This window comes from Cinclus cinclus, chromosome 12, assembly GCF_963662255.1.
Source record: "Cinclus cinclus chromosome 12, bCinCin1.1, whole genome shotgun sequence".
NCBI classification, from domain to species: Eukaryota; Metazoa; Chordata; class Aves; order Passeriformes; family Cinclidae; genus Cinclus; species Cinclus cinclus.
In genome coordinates this window covers 20212827-20227339 of record NC_085057.1, presented here as the reverse complement: position 1 = coordinate 20227339, position 14513 = coordinate 20212827, and the positions used below count along the sequence as shown (strand labels likewise).

Here is a 14513-nt window from a genome sequence, read left to right as displayed (position 1 = left end):
GACAGCAGCGCCGTGTCCCGGGTGGCCACTGAGTCAAATGAGTGGAACATTGTCCCTGCGTCCCCCACACCGCGAATAAATCATCTCCTTGTGTGTCTCCTGCCCCTGCTCGTGGGGCGGGGACATCACCGCATCCCGGCGGAGACAGCCCCGCAGCGGAGCCAGGAGCACATTCCCCGTCCTTCCCTGCCAGGAGCATCCCTCACTCGGGGTCGGGACACCGCGTCCCCACCTCTGCCAGAGCGGCACCGGGCCCGCGCAGCGAGGATGGAGCGGGAGCGAGAACGGGGCGGGACCGGGAACGGAGCGGGGCGGGACCGGGAACGGGGCGGGACCGGGAACGGGGCGGGACCGGGAACGGGGCGGGACCGGGAACGGGGCGGGACCGGGAACGGGGCGGGGCGGGATCCCCGGTCGAGGCTCGGGGCGGGGCTAAGGCGGGGCCGTTCCCGCGCGGGCTCAGTGCGCAGGCGCGGTGCGCGTGACGGTGCGTGGGGCGCGCGGGCGGCGGGAGCGGGTCCTGCAGCAGGGCCCGGCCAGCGTGAGGGGATCCTGGACAGCCCCGGGGGGGATCCCGGCGCCGCTGTTCCTCACCGAGCGGATCCCGGTTTTAGGCAGGGAATGCTGCCAGGCGCGGCTGTTCCCGCAGGATGTGTTCCCTGAGTGCCGGGCACAGAAATGTGTGAATATCTCAGAACATCCGAGCGGGAGGGAGTCCCAGGAGCGCCCAGCCAGCCCCGGGCCTGCGCACGCACCCCGACAATCCCGCCTGCTCTGAGAGCGCTGTAATGCTCCTGGGGCTCACGCTGCTCAGAACGGTTCATTTTTATTTATTTGGGTGGTTTCTGCTCTTGTGCTCGTTGCTCTGCTTTGTTCCTGAATGTGTTTTACTCCTTTATTACTGGAGTTTCCTGTATAAACTCCGGGCTGTGGAGCATCCCTGGATGCCCCAGAGCCAGATGAGAGATCTCCAGCGCTGCCTGCCTGTGTGTGTTTGTTTGTTTGTTTGTTTGTTTGTTTGGTGTAAGAGTTACAGAATTAAACCTGTGTTACCCTGTAGGATCCACGGAGATTTTGCTATTGTAGAAGGGGTTTTGCTGAAACGCAGAAAAATGAGTGTACCTTAATTCCCAAGTGTTAAATCTTTCCACTTTTTAGGAGGATAAATTAAGAAATGGCAGAAGCAGTTTTCCACCCCCCGAGAAGGAAAAGAAGAGTTTTCGAGTCGTACGAGGCTCCCTTTCCTGTGGATGTGGGGGGGAAGGATTTCAGGCTGTGCCAGGCTGAGATCATTAACAACAATGTGATTGTGAGGAACCCCGAGGATATTGAACAGCTTTACAACAAGGTGCTGCTGTTCTGTTTGCACAATATTTGTTGTGTTTTAAATGTGGGTAAAACATAATACTGGTTCAAATCTGCTGCCATTATGCTTTCCTGCCCCTTTCGTCTGCTGTGATTCTCTGTATTTCCCTTCTCTCCTGAAATAAGTACAAAAAAAATTATACTCTGTATCAAATGTGAAAAGTCTTTCTCATCCAAGCAAATTTTGGAATGAAGTGACATTGTCAGCTAAGAAGCAGCTGGAAAGCCTTCATGTTTATGTCTCCTTTCAACATTTCATGCAACTTTTCAAAGCATTTTCTTGGTTTTAGAGCTCAGGGGGTTGAAATATTAATGTTTTATAAATGTGTGTATAATTCTTTTCACTTCAGAGTGATTTATTCCTGTATAAAATGAGCTGTGTTAAGCTTTTTGTGTCTGAGTACCATTTCAGCAGCATTCTAATGCAGTGGTGTCTCTTTGATTTCAGGTGTTGTTTTCAAACATTTGCTGGGAGATGTTGGCTAACAAATATTTAGAATTCAGGAAAAAAGACCCAGCACTCTCCAGGCCTAAATGAGATTTAAACACTTGGTTAAATCAGGTGTTTAACACTGAACCAGTCACCAGCAGCTAAACAGGCTTAGGCAGACCTGAAATGCTTGAGTTCAGCTGTTTGTTCTAGCTGATCTCACAATTCCACATTGTATAACTGGGAAAGAAGTCAGTTTTTGTGCCATGAGATAATTTGGGGTTTTTCCTGTCCTTTGCAGGGCTATTTTGGAAAAGGGATCCTGTCCAGGAGCCGGCCAGTGTTCAACATTTCAGATCCTCTGCTGGTGGCCAAGTGGAGAGGTAAATGGGGCTGTTTGTACCTCAGCACTGCTCCTCTCACCTTTCCTCACTCGTTGAAGGTGTATTTTATAAATTACATGCAGAAGGATAATCTGCTGGATTGGATCAAGTGAAGGTTATCTTTCTCTCCCTATATCTCGTGCCTAGGAAAAATCCAACAATGTGAAATCCATGTGGAAAATTCCTTAGTGCATTCTCCCAAACCTTCACTGAGTTGTTGTTTGGGAAGACTGAAGTAAAGGGATCATCCTGGGTCTTTTTTTCCCCTTAATTTTCCTTGCAGATTAGTTTTCCTTGCAGGTTTAGTTTGCAGATTTTGGTGTCCCTGAAATGATGAAGGAAGGATCGGTGAAGTTTTCAGTCTGCTCTTGGCTGTCTATATAAAAACTCATTCTTTACTCACCTCTCTCCCATGACAGTCCTCACTGAATTTTATTCTGTCCCTCCATAACTGTCTGGAGAAAAAAGTGTATTTAGTTCTTCACTGTGCAGGCTGCTGCATTTATCCCTTTCCTGGTTCTGCCGTGTCCCTGCTCGAAAAGTGGGACCAAAATGGCTTTGAGGACTGAAAATGCAGTTAATTCCTAGGCTGCAGATCACTCCAGGGATCAAAATCACCCAAAACCATCTTTCTATTGATGAAACAATATCTGATTTTTCTCTACACAGGTGTTAACACAAACATGCCCATAATTACATCTCAAAAGTAAGTTAATTTGCCTTTTTCTTGGTGTTTTTAGGAAACAGATTATTCTGGTTTCTGTTTCTCATACTGAGTTTCAGGTTGTTGGCTGTAAAAATAATGAGAGTGACTTGCTTTTATTTCTTCTCTCATTTATATTACATATAGATTACATATATATGTATAATGTTATAGATACTTCATTTATAAGTCATTTTAGAAGAAGTAGAAATAGGGTAGGGGATGATGCCCAGGGCGATTTTTCATGTTAGCTTGTAGGTGTTGATTGCTGCATAGAAGCCAAGGCTGAGTGCATGCATAGAATGGGTGATTAATTAATAACAATAATAAACACTCTTCAGGTGAGGAGCAGGAAAAGAAGTTTCCAGGGCAGGCTATGTAAAATATCTCTTCCATTTCCATATGGGATTTTTATGGTGTAGCTGAAGCAGCTCTTGAACTTCCACAATACATTGATATTTTCTAAGTATAATTACATCTTTAAAGTTAACATTGGCAGTTTGTACACTTAGCAAAGCAGTGCTGGACCACATATTTATTTTTGTTTGGCTTAAGCAGTGTATAAACTATTAAGCATACGCAAGTGAGTTACTCAGTTGGTTTTAATCTTACGATAACAAAAAACATTCACTTAAATTTGAAACTTATGCTCCTGCGGCCCTCAGTTTTAGGTAGGAAAAACAGTAACTATAGTATTACTAATGCTACTGCAGTTACTACTGCTTGCAGATGCTGAGCATCAATAAAAGTGAGATTTTATTGGTGCACAAAAGGCACTGCCTCAGTGGAGACCTGCAAGTGCAAATTAAATGGTAATTAAATAATAGGATAAAGAAGAGTGTCTTTTATATAACAAAGAGCACAGCACTGAATTATCCATCTTTATCAGGAGCCTGCAGGAGGACTTTTATTTGTGTTGACACATGGAATTTGCAATTTAATTGCCTTTGTTACCTGGGCTGAAATTACTGCCTGAGGATTTTGTTCAGTGAAATAAAAAATACTGTACAAGATTTGCACTTTGACAGAGTGAAGTCATGTTTCAACTGGATATTAATGTTATTTGCCAAGAGAAGGAACCATAAAGTTCCTTCTCTGTCATAGTTGAAAAGCATTAGAAGTAGTCGCTGAAAGTTGTCAGGATCTCAGTGATGGGATTATTGTTGTTTCTCAGGGATAAAACTGAGGGGGTTGGTTCAAAAAGGTGGTTTCTGCTGGAGATTTTTCCACTGGTGTTTCTGCTGTGCCATTGCTGTTTCCAAGGCAGTTAAAGCAGAGTTTTGCAGTTTCTGCTCTCAGTCCTTGGCTGTGTAAAAGCTGAAGTGAGAGGGCTCTTGTTCCATGTTTTAATCCTGCAATTCCAGCGTGGTTTTATGGGGAATTCAGGCTTAAAGGCTTTCATGGAGAGGGGACTTTCTGCCTGCTGAGGTTTCTGCTCCTTGAACCTGCACAGCAGCTTGGGTAGGGCTCATCAATGGTGTCTGCTGGCTGAGAAACTGAAAAGGCCAAACAAAGACAGAGGAGGAGCAGAATCCTGATGTTCATGAAGCTCCCTAAAAAACTGGAGCCCCATTGCATCGATCACATTTGTGCCCAGCAGCTGCTGGGGGGTGTCTGTGAACAGTGCCAAACCTTCTGGGGTTTAAAAGTGTTAATGAAAGGATGGAATCCCTAGAATCCCTCATTTCTTATGTTCCCAGGTACCAGCGCCGTGTGCAATGGGCTAAAAGTGTCCTGCAGGAGCAGGGTCTCGACGAGTGCTCTGTCACCAGAATCCTGGAGAATTACACCAAACCCCTGGGGCTGCCCTTCTCCAGAGGGCATGGGGCTGAACAAACTGGGGACAGCTGCACCAGAGGGGGCCCAAACCCAGGAAATGCAGAACTGAGCAGGAAATCTGCTGCCAGTGAAGGAGCCCGAAGCCCTGAGGACCAGAACGGGGGCTCTGAGGAGGGAGGAGATGCAGCTCTGGGTCCTGGGACTGGTTCCAGGGAGCAGGAGCAGGGAGATTTCAGGGAAATGGCTGAAGGGTCCTGCCACAGGGACCTTCCTGTGCTCTGTGGTTGTGAGGTGAAGCAGAGCCCTGAGCAGAGGGCTTGGGAGGGGATGGACTCAAGGGAATGTGCTCCAGAGTATGTGCTGGTGCAAGAGGAGGAAGAAGGAAGCTCCTGTCCTGAAGATGATTCCACTCATGAACAAGGGAATGTAAGAAAAATATCCTAATCTTTTAGAAAAAGCTACTTTCAGAATTCAGTATTTTCTCCACTTCAACATTTTAATAACGGTCATTTTTTTCTCGTAGCTTGTCAAGAAGGAAGTATTAGTATGCAGAAAAAACCCATTTAGGATGTTTGAATACTTGCAGCTCAGCTTAGAAGAGGTATGTGTCAAGCACGGTGCAAGTTAATTTGCTTTTCATCTGAAAAAGTAAATATTCATCTATATTACAGTGTTACTTAAAACATGTTTCTAAAATACAGGGTCCTCCTGTGTCTCCTAAGTACTGGGATTGTCTTAATCAGTAAACTTAGCTTTAATAAGATGTGATAATTACATGAGATGGTTAAAAAGTAGGGTCCATTCCTATTTGCTTTAGGTGAGTAATCCCACTGACTTGGAGACCAACGACAGGACTTAAATACAGAAGTACCAGGAGTACAACATTTATATGAATCCTATTGCAATTCTGCAGTTTCTAAATATACTTATATGTTAGTTTTAACACCATGCCTTCAGAGATGACATTGTAGAAAATTAATTAATGAAGCCTTTGTTCTTGCAGGGCTTTGTGTATAAACTACAGGAGGAATGTAGCTATCAGTTAAACTGACTCTGTTTGTTTTTTCAGGCTTTTTTCTTAGTGTATGCTCTGGGATGTTTAAGCATTTATTATGGTGAGGTAAGAGATTGGATTAATTTTGGATTACTGGGGATGCTTTTTCTCTGGATATGGTTTGGTCTGAATCTTTACTTGTATGGCAGTGATCTGTGCTGTTAATTCTGGAGGTGGAAATACCAAACAGAGGAATGGGAAGATTTTCTTAGAAGTAATGGTATTTCTGTTTAGGAAATACAGGTCTGAAAGCTTTAAGTTTACTAAGACAAATAAAATTAAGCACTGTCTGTCTGCAGAGAAAGGATTTTTGTTGTAACTTAGGGAGGAAATAGAGCAGAAATAATATGGTGAATAATTGCACCTGAGATGGCAAAACTTGGAATTTTAAACATTCATTATATGAAGCTATTATTCATGTAATGCCATAATAATTCAAACCTGTGCTTTTAGTTTAAGATTTGCCAGCCTTTCCTTTAAGAGGGGTATTATGGGACTGATTGAGAACTGCCTAAAAGACCCACTCAGTGGAGCCCCAGGTTCTTGTCTTGAATTTCGGGGTGCTGTGTTTTAGTGTCTGCAGTTGGTGCTGTGTGCAGCAGCCTGTGGTATTTGCTATTTGGCTGGTGTGACATTTGATATTTGGCTGTGCAGCAGAGCATGGCTGGTTTATATCAGTGCACTGACCTTGCTGTGTGGTTTGCAGGAGCCCCTGAGCATCACGAAGCTGTGGGAAGTGTTCAGTGAGGTAAAGCCTGATTTCAAAACCACCTACATGGCCTACCACTACTTCAGGGGCAAGGGCTGGGTGCCCAAGGTGGGGCTGAAGTATGGCACAGATCTCTGTGAGTACCTCCCCAAAAATGGGATCGTTTCCTGCTCACCCTTCCTCCAGTCAAGGCAGAGCTCCAGGCCCAGAGAGGAGTTCAGTGAGGAGCTGCAGGACTGGAGCAGCATTTTCTGCTTGCGGTTGGCAAAGGACATTTGGGGTTAGCAGTGATGTTGGGATGTGAGTGGAAAGGAACATCCCATATCCAGTGGGAGAAGAGACAGCATGGAAGGCCTGGTTGGCTTCATGAGGTTCATAATTCCTACAGGATTGCACTGAAATTGGCTTCCCAACTTTCTCTGTCCCTTTCTAAACACATCCCCTTCAGTGTTAATCTGACAGTCTCTAGAGTAACAGGTTTGAATCCAGACCCCAATTCACATTAAAGTTCATGCACCATTCATCCCATCTAAGAGAAGCTGGACTTCTGCTGAACTTACTGCTAAGACTGGTTCTTTGTGTGGAGTTTTTGGGGGAGATGGAGAATGGACTTGGCTTTTTTTACTGTTGGTTGGGGGTTTAATATTACAGAAGTAATTAGTGGTGTCCTTGCTGAGGAATTCAGGAGCTCCATTTAGCTCATATCAACATAAGCAGTGCAGTAATGCCTGTTATTACAGGAGAATGTGCATTGAAGTGAGGTATTTCTGGATGTGTGCAACCCAGCAGGTGTTTCAGTGCTGCTGAAGTGGTGACACAGTCTGGGGGTTGTGCTGAACAAGTTCTCTAGGTCAGTATGTAGCTCTGGCTGAATTCATCATCCCTGCTGAAAAATTCCATCCTGAACTCCTTCCTACAACAATTCCCAATTCCTCTGGTTCTTCTGCCTTACCTTTGACCTGCCCTGAGTCACTCTGCTGCTCTTGCCTCTCTCCACTTGCTGGGACAACCTAACTCTTGGCAGAACTGGGAAGAGTTGAAGTTTTGTCTTGTGTAATTAAAATTTACAGAACATTAGACAATATTGATGGGCAATTAGTATTAAACTCATTGAAACTCTGATGTAACTGAGGTGTTTCTCTTTCATTTCAGTGCTGTATCGAAAAGGGCCCCCCTTCTACCATGCCAGGTTTGACACTTGTGTTTCTGGCTCATTCCTTTGCTTCCAGTTAAATTCACTCACACCAGTTTAGCATCTTCACTGGTTCAGCACATATTCATCACTCAAAATACGTTGCCAGTGAACACTGGGAATGTGAAAATCCTTTTAGCAGAGGAGCTAAATGACACCATTTCTTTGATTTTAAATTTAACAGGCATTAAAATTTACTAGTTGCAGTGGATTTAGTACTCATATGATGGTGCACTCAGGAAAATAATTGGATTTTTTAAATACTGACTTAGAAAAATACGTGGTCTGGGTAATTTACATAATTTGGGAGAACTTCTAAGGGATGATAATTGTCCTTATTTGTTGTCTAGTCCGGTTGAACTCCTAGATAATAAATTGGTTATAAATGTCAGCTTGGCATTAACAAACAGAATGCTGCCAACATCAGAAGGGTGTGGGGGGAGGCACCATTGGGCACATCCACAACTTTGGTATTTCTCCTCTTTTTCCTTCTAGAAAAAGGACTCAATTTCACAGCTTGCAAGCTGGCAGATTGTTTAATGACAGTTTTTAACCTCTAGATCTTGAGTTGATGTCAGAAAATGACAGTTCCCTTTCTGTGACTTGTCCTGCTGTGTTTTCCAGTTACTCTGTCATTGCTGAATTGGTGGATGATAATTTTGAAGGTTCCCTTCGCAGACCCCTCAGCTGGATGTCCCTGTCTGGGCTGAACAGAACAACTGCAAATGCTTCTAAGGTACAAGTTCTGGGGTAACAACAGCTTGGGGATGATAAAGTTTGGCTCCAAAGGGCAGGATTTGGAGTGAGGCTGGCAAGAGAATCTCCTGCTGAACAATGTGTTGAGCTGCCAGTAGGGAGAGAAGTTTCCTTTGTCAATATCCAGGTGAAGCCTGAAAGAATTATTACTAAATAATAATTATGAAAGTTCTGCCACCTGTAGGAATGTTGAAAGCTGTGCGAGGAACAGCAGGAAGACCCAAGGGATGCTTGTTTCCTGATTGCCACTTCTGTTTTTAAAGCCCTTTCCATCTCCCAGGATAGTTCTTTGAGCAGTGGGACTGAAATTTCCCAGAGATTCTCTGTGTGAGCTGCTTGGTGCTTCCACAGTCCACTGAAATTCCTGTTTCCTGGCTGCCCCCAGGAGCTCATGCTGTGCTATTTGATCAGACCTTCTGACATGACTGCAGAGGAGATGTCAACCCCAGAGTGCATGAAGAGAATCAAGGTTCAGGTGAGTGGTTCCTGCTTTTTTGCAGTTCCTTGGGACAACTGTGCTTTGTTCTTTGGCTTGATTGGGATTTTGCACACACACCTGCAATCAAATTAAATTCCTTCATGCCCCAAGCTATGAAAAGTGCATTGCAGGATCTTTATAGACTTAAAACCTCTTAATCTGAATGTGAATGTTACTGATGCTGTACATGTAAGCATTTGCATGGGCAGATAAGGGTTTCTAAAAAACCTGGAGAGGGCAGGGCTAAGATAAGTCCAGAAAAAAAAGGGGCAAAGTGTGTGTGAGTTCAGCTCACTTCAGGAACAAACACAGTCATCTACTACCATCTCAGTGGTTACATAATACACATCAGTGTTACAGACCTAGTCCCTGTCCCTCACTGCTTTGCTGTAGCTTTGGGGTTTTTTTTTCCCATAAGAAGTGCTGGGTTTTATTTCAGGAGCTGATCGTGACTCGTTGGGTTTCCTCCCGTGAGCGCAGTGAGCAGGATGAATTTTAATTGACTGCACAAGTAAACCTCACTTTTTAGAAACCACTTCTTCTTGTTTTTCACTGGATCTGGTGATGAACTGTTGCTTCAGAATATTTTCTACCACCATACTCACTTGGTGTGTATAAATGCTGTTTAAATTGAGGTGTATCATGTTTACTGGAGAGAATGTTTTACTGTAAAATGTAACTGAACAGATGAAAGGGAAAAAAAATAAAAGCTATGTCCCAACTCAAAATATAAAATAAAATTAAGAGGTGCATGGCATGTTTGAGTGGTGGCTACACTGCAGTCATTGGGAATGGTATTTCTGATATTATGGCAGCACAAACCTGATTTCACAGGGTTGGCAAATTGAGATTTGGATTTGGGCAGAGGTTTGGTTGTTGCAGTTGGGTCCCTGGAACTTCCTTTTGCTATCACAGCTCAGAATTGAGGAACTTCTCCCAGAATTTAAATTTATTCTGGGGCCTGGGCACCTTTCCCCATCTGGATGAGATGTGTTTCTTCTCTTGGGATTTGCAGCTTCACATGGAGGTGTCTGAATTCCACCTTGGCTTCTTTACCATGCAGTTCAGAATGAAACAAGCAATCTTGATGGGTGGAGAGGCTGGATTTATTTGTTGGTATTAGTAATTAAAACAAATTAACAGCAAGACATAGATTTGGGATTTCAGCAGCACACAAGCATATGTTCCCTTTTCTTTACTCGGTAAACAAATGTGACAGGAAAAGGCCATTTTGGTTTCCTACAGCTGAAGTTCCCACAGTTCATTTGTAAAGCCCTGAATTCCACAGCAGTTCTGATTTCTGGAGTGAAGTGTCTTTGAAGAACAGAGCACACAGGGAATGCTAAATCAGAAAACGTTTTTCCACAGGAATGGTTCCCGTGGAAATTCTCTGTCATGTGTACACGGTGTGTGTGTTACTTCACCGGAGTGCACAAGCTCAGTATCCTGATCCCTCCCCGAGGTGCAGGGTGAAGTTAATGGTGTTTGTACCCACAGTAGACCTCAAACCCTGAGCTGTGGAGCCTCAACCCTTCCTTTCCCACTGCTACTCCAGCAAGCTGTGGTTTGCAGCCACACTGTCCTGCTCCTGCTCAGCCAAGGGCACAATGTAGATGTCTGTGTGAGCCAGCTGCTGGTGCACAGTGAGGTACCTGGAGGCCTCCCTGGTGTGGGGGAGCAGGAAGCTCTCGGTGAACTGGGCCTTGCTCAGGAGGTCCTGGCCCCGGCCTTGCCGCATGCGGTTGACAAAGGCCAAGGCAAAGGTGAAGCAGTTGTGCTGCTGCTCCTCATACCTGGAAAAATGAAAACCTCCTGAGCAGGGCACTCCTACTGCCCCAAACACCTCCCGAGCAGAGCACTCCTACTGCCCCAAACACCTCCCGAGCAGAGCACTCCTACTGACCCAAACACCTGAGCAGAGCACTCCTACTGCCCCAAACACCTCCCGAGCAGAGCACTCCTACTGCCCCAAACACCTCCCGAGCAGAGCACTCCTACTGCCCCAAACACCTCCCGAGCAGAGCACTCCTACTGACCCAAACACCTGAGCAGGGCACTCCTACTGCCCCAAACACCTCCCGAGCAGGGCACTCCTACTGACCCAAACACCTCCCGAGCAGGGCACTCCTACTGCCCCAAACACCTCCCGAGCAGAGCACTCCTACTGCCCCAAACACCTCCCGAGCAGGGCACTCCTACTGCCCCAAACACCTCCCGAGCAGAGCACTCCTACTGACCCAAACACCTGAGCAGGGCACTCCTACTGCCCCAAACACCTCCCGAGCAGGGCACTCCTACTGACCCAAACACCTCCCGAGCAGGGCACTCCTACTGACCCAAACACCTGAGCAGAGCACTCCTACTGCCCCAAACACCTCCCGAGCAGAGCACTCCTACTGACCCAAACACCTGAGCAGGGCACTCCTACTGACCCAAACACCTGAGCAGGGCACTCCTACTGACCCAAACACCTCCCGAGCAGGGCACTCCTACTGACCCAAACACCTCCCGAGCAGGGCACTCCTACTGCCCCAAACACCTGAGCAGGGCACTCCTACTGACCCAAACACCTGAGCAGGGCACTCCTACTGACCCAAACACCTGAGCAGGGCACTCCTACTGACCCAAACACCTCCCGAGCAGGGCACTCCTACTGACCCAAACACCTCCCGAGCAGGGCACTCCTACTGCCCCAAACACCTGAGCAGGGCACTCCTACTGACCCAAACACCTGAGCAGGGCACTCCCTCTCAGCCCCACTCTTGGGGAGTTTTTACTCAAGGAACACTCCCCAGGTACTTCCATGGATCCCAATGGTTCAGTATATCCATTACATGTGGTACTTCCCAGCCTGAACTCTATGAGAGGGCTGCAAGACTTGACAAAAATTAGTTCCCATCTTCTTATACTTATTGGGCTTTCACCTTGTTAACCTTTGCTCTTCCAGCTATTGTTGCCAGCTCTTTCCTGCAGCCCCAGAGTTAACTGTGTGCCACAATTGTGTGCCCACACCACGGGTGTGTGGGAGCTCATTTAAAATCCTTCTATCATCATGTTTTCTACTACCCTTCAGTAACTGAAAAGCTATCAAGAAAACCAGAATTAGGCTTGGCCTGAACCCAAAGGAGTTAAAGGATTAGTTTGGTACAGTTCCTGTCCACTGAAAAAATAGAGGATTTAATTAAGAGTTGTTTTCAATTCAGTGGTCACTGGTGTGGTTGTGGAAAAAGGTCACTGTGTCAGGAGGTGGCAGATGGAAACCAGGGAAAAGCCTGGAGAAGAAGGGATGCACACATCTCTCACCTTCTGCCAGTGATTTTTTGACACCAAGGCAGTTTTAATATTACCTGGAACTGTAAAAGTGACACAAATTCCGCTGGCTTTACCAGCACTGTAAACATGTAAAAATTCTGCTCTAAATCAAATTTTCCATCACCTTTAGGGGGGTAATGTTTGATCCCTGAAACTTTATAGTCAGTACATAGAGAATTGCTAAAAAATGCTTTTGATTTATTGTTTTTTTTCCTTTTGTATTATGGTTACATTCATTCAGTGATACCCAGGCTCTGTTACAGCTGCTCTCACTGAAGGACAATCCCAGGACTAATGTTTTCCTGGAGAGCTGCTCTGTCACCACAAGAGCTGGACATCAGCCTGGTTTCCATTTCTCACCACGACATCAAAAGCAACAGCTGGTCAAGAATCCCATCACTGTGCTCAGGCTTTAAATACAAATACACCTCAAACTGCTGAAGCCTAGAAAAACAGTTATGGAATTGTGCCTGGACTTTTGTACTCAGCAGTATGCAGGTAATGTTTCACTGAATGGGGCTTTAATGCAAAATTCCCTAAACCCACCTCTTGCTTTAGACCTTTTACATTCCAGCAGCTGAATTTTACTTAAAATTCAGAACATTCTGTCCATCCAGGCCAGGCTGAGGCTGATCCAGGCTGGGCTGCCAGGAACGTGTGTCCCAAAGGACACCAGGCTGTGAATGAACCCCAAGCCCCATCCCAAAACTACCCCAGCTGTTAGCTACACACCTGTTTGGGAGCCAGGCCTCTTCCAAGGAGAATTCCTCCAGGAGGCTGTCCCAGTGCTGCAGGAGCTCCCACATGTCCGGCTGCACCAAGGGGATGCTGATGCACTGCTCCCAGCCAGTGCCAGCCCTGTGCACACCCTCCTGGTCGTAGTTGTACACCACGCCTGCAAACACAGCAATGGGCTGCTGGGGAGCACACACAGAGCCCTTGTGGGGTTTTCTTCTGAATCAGCTTCCCATCAGCCCAGTAGAAAATGCGGGCCTGACTTCCAGCAAAAAACTTGGTCTCATTTTCATAGTGCGGTTTGGAAAAAAAAAAAATTGGCTCTTTTAATAATCGGAGAAACTTTAGGACAATCTGGCTTCATTTTTAACTGCCAGAGGCTTTGTATTAAATACACATCTGAAATGATGTTTTGCAGGATGGGCCTACTCTAGGTAGAACCCAATAGGATTTTAAATGCAGCTTTTTAAAATGTTTTGTAATTAGGGGTGTATTTAGAATTAGCAGAAACCGTGTTAAACTCAATTAAACCATAAATTCTTTACAGCAAGGCTAGCCGTTATTCCAGGGGTAGAAGGCACCTGTTTATTCCATTCAATGCCTGTCTAATCCATTCAGGGGAATACATTTGCTTTGGAGCTCTGCTGCAAGGTGGGACCATTGCCAATGACCCCATCCCGGGATGTTCCGAGCTGGAATTCCCAGGGCAGCAGGGAACGGGGTGACCCGAGGGGACACGGGGCAGATCTGGCTCCTGCGGGGAGAGGGAGGGGGCACGGCTTGGCAGGGCCCCGCAGGGCGCTGGTTACCCTGGGAATTGGTGATCCCCACGTGGAGGTCGCTGTGCCCGTCGTAGCCGCTGGAAGACAAGCAGAGGGGCTGTGAGGGACAGGAGTGTCCTGTCCAGCCCGGCACAGGCAGAGCTCCACGGACACCCGCAAAAAGGTAACTGTGCTCCCAGAGCGGGCGTGAGCCCTGTCCCGTCCCTTCCCTCTTCCTTACTTTTTCCCTTCCCCTGTCCTTCTCTCTATCTCGTCTTCCTATTTCATTTCCTTCCCTTTGTCTTTTCCCCTCCCTTTCCCTTCCTATTCGTTCCTTTCTCCGGCCCTTTCCCCGCCCCATTCCGTCTCAGTGTCCGCCCCTTTCCCCTCCCATTCCCCAATTCCCTCCCTTTTCCCCTCCCATTTCCATTCTCTATTTCCCTCCCCCTTCCCCTCTATTTCCATGCCCTATTCCCATCCTCTTTCCCCTCCCATTGCCGTGCCCGTTCCCGCCGTTTTCCCCTCACGCCCGTCCCCGCTCCCGCAGCGCCCCCTGGCGGTTACTCCAGGAAGGTGCCGTGGCTGGGCCTAATGAGGAAGGCGCGGGGCTGCCCGTGGCCATGCCGGAAGGGGCTGCGCAGGCGGACAGGCGCGGCGGCCAGCCCGGCGCACCGCAGGTCCCCGCCGCACGCGGGGCAACGCAGCGGCGCGCGCCGGCAGTACAGGAGAGCGCTGCAGTGGCGCACGCGCAGCAGCGCCATGACCCGGCGCGCCGGCAAAAACCGGCCGGCCGGAAACGCTCCCTAGGGGCGGGGCCGCGGTCACGCGCTCCCCCCCCCCCCCCCCCAGCCTCGCG

General features: G+C 47.1%; 2 protein-coding genes across 6 annotated transcripts; one reads left to right on the top strand and one right to left on the bottom strand.

Moving 5' to 3' along the window:
* Window positions 1-518: 518 nt before the first annotated feature.
* TSEN2 (tRNA splicing endonuclease subunit 2) lies at window positions 519-12915 on the top strand. Of its 5 annotated transcripts, XM_062500528.1 has the most exons (12): window positions 519-818; window positions 1159-1348; window positions 2097-2178; window positions 2848-2884; window positions 4582-5086; window positions 5184-5261; window positions 5730-5780; window positions 6421-6559; window positions 7576-7612; window positions 8240-8351; window positions 8757-8846; window positions 12425-12915. In XM_062500528.1, the coding sequence occupies exons 2-12, from the start codon at window positions 1175-1177 to the stop codon at window positions 12575-12577; spliced, it is 1458 nt and encodes a 485-aa protein (XP_062356512.1). In that variant the 5' UTR covers window positions 519-818; window positions 1159-1174; the 3' UTR covers window positions 12578-12915. The 5 variants fall into 5 exon arrangements, 4 of the variants coding, with proteins under 4 accessions (XP_062356512.1, XP_062356515.1, XP_062356513.1 ...); XM_062500531.1 differs by having other exon boundaries at window positions 519-1348; window positions 12403-12447; XM_062500529.1 differs by lacking the exon at window positions 12425-12915 and adding an exon at window positions 9289-9599 and having other exon boundaries at window positions 519-1348.
* On the bottom strand, window positions 9966-14418 carry MKRN2OS (MKRN2 opposite strand). Its single transcript, XM_062500533.1, has 4 exons — window positions 14222-14418; window positions 13706-13755; window positions 12894-13056; window positions 9966-10642 (listed from the first exon to the last, which is right to left on the bottom strand). Exons 1-4 carry the CDS (start codon window positions 14416-14418, stop codon window positions 10396-10398), a joined length of 657 nt encoding a protein of 218 aa, XP_062356517.1. The 3' UTR covers window positions 9966-10395.
* Between the last annotated feature and the right edge of the window lie 95 nt (window positions 14419-14513).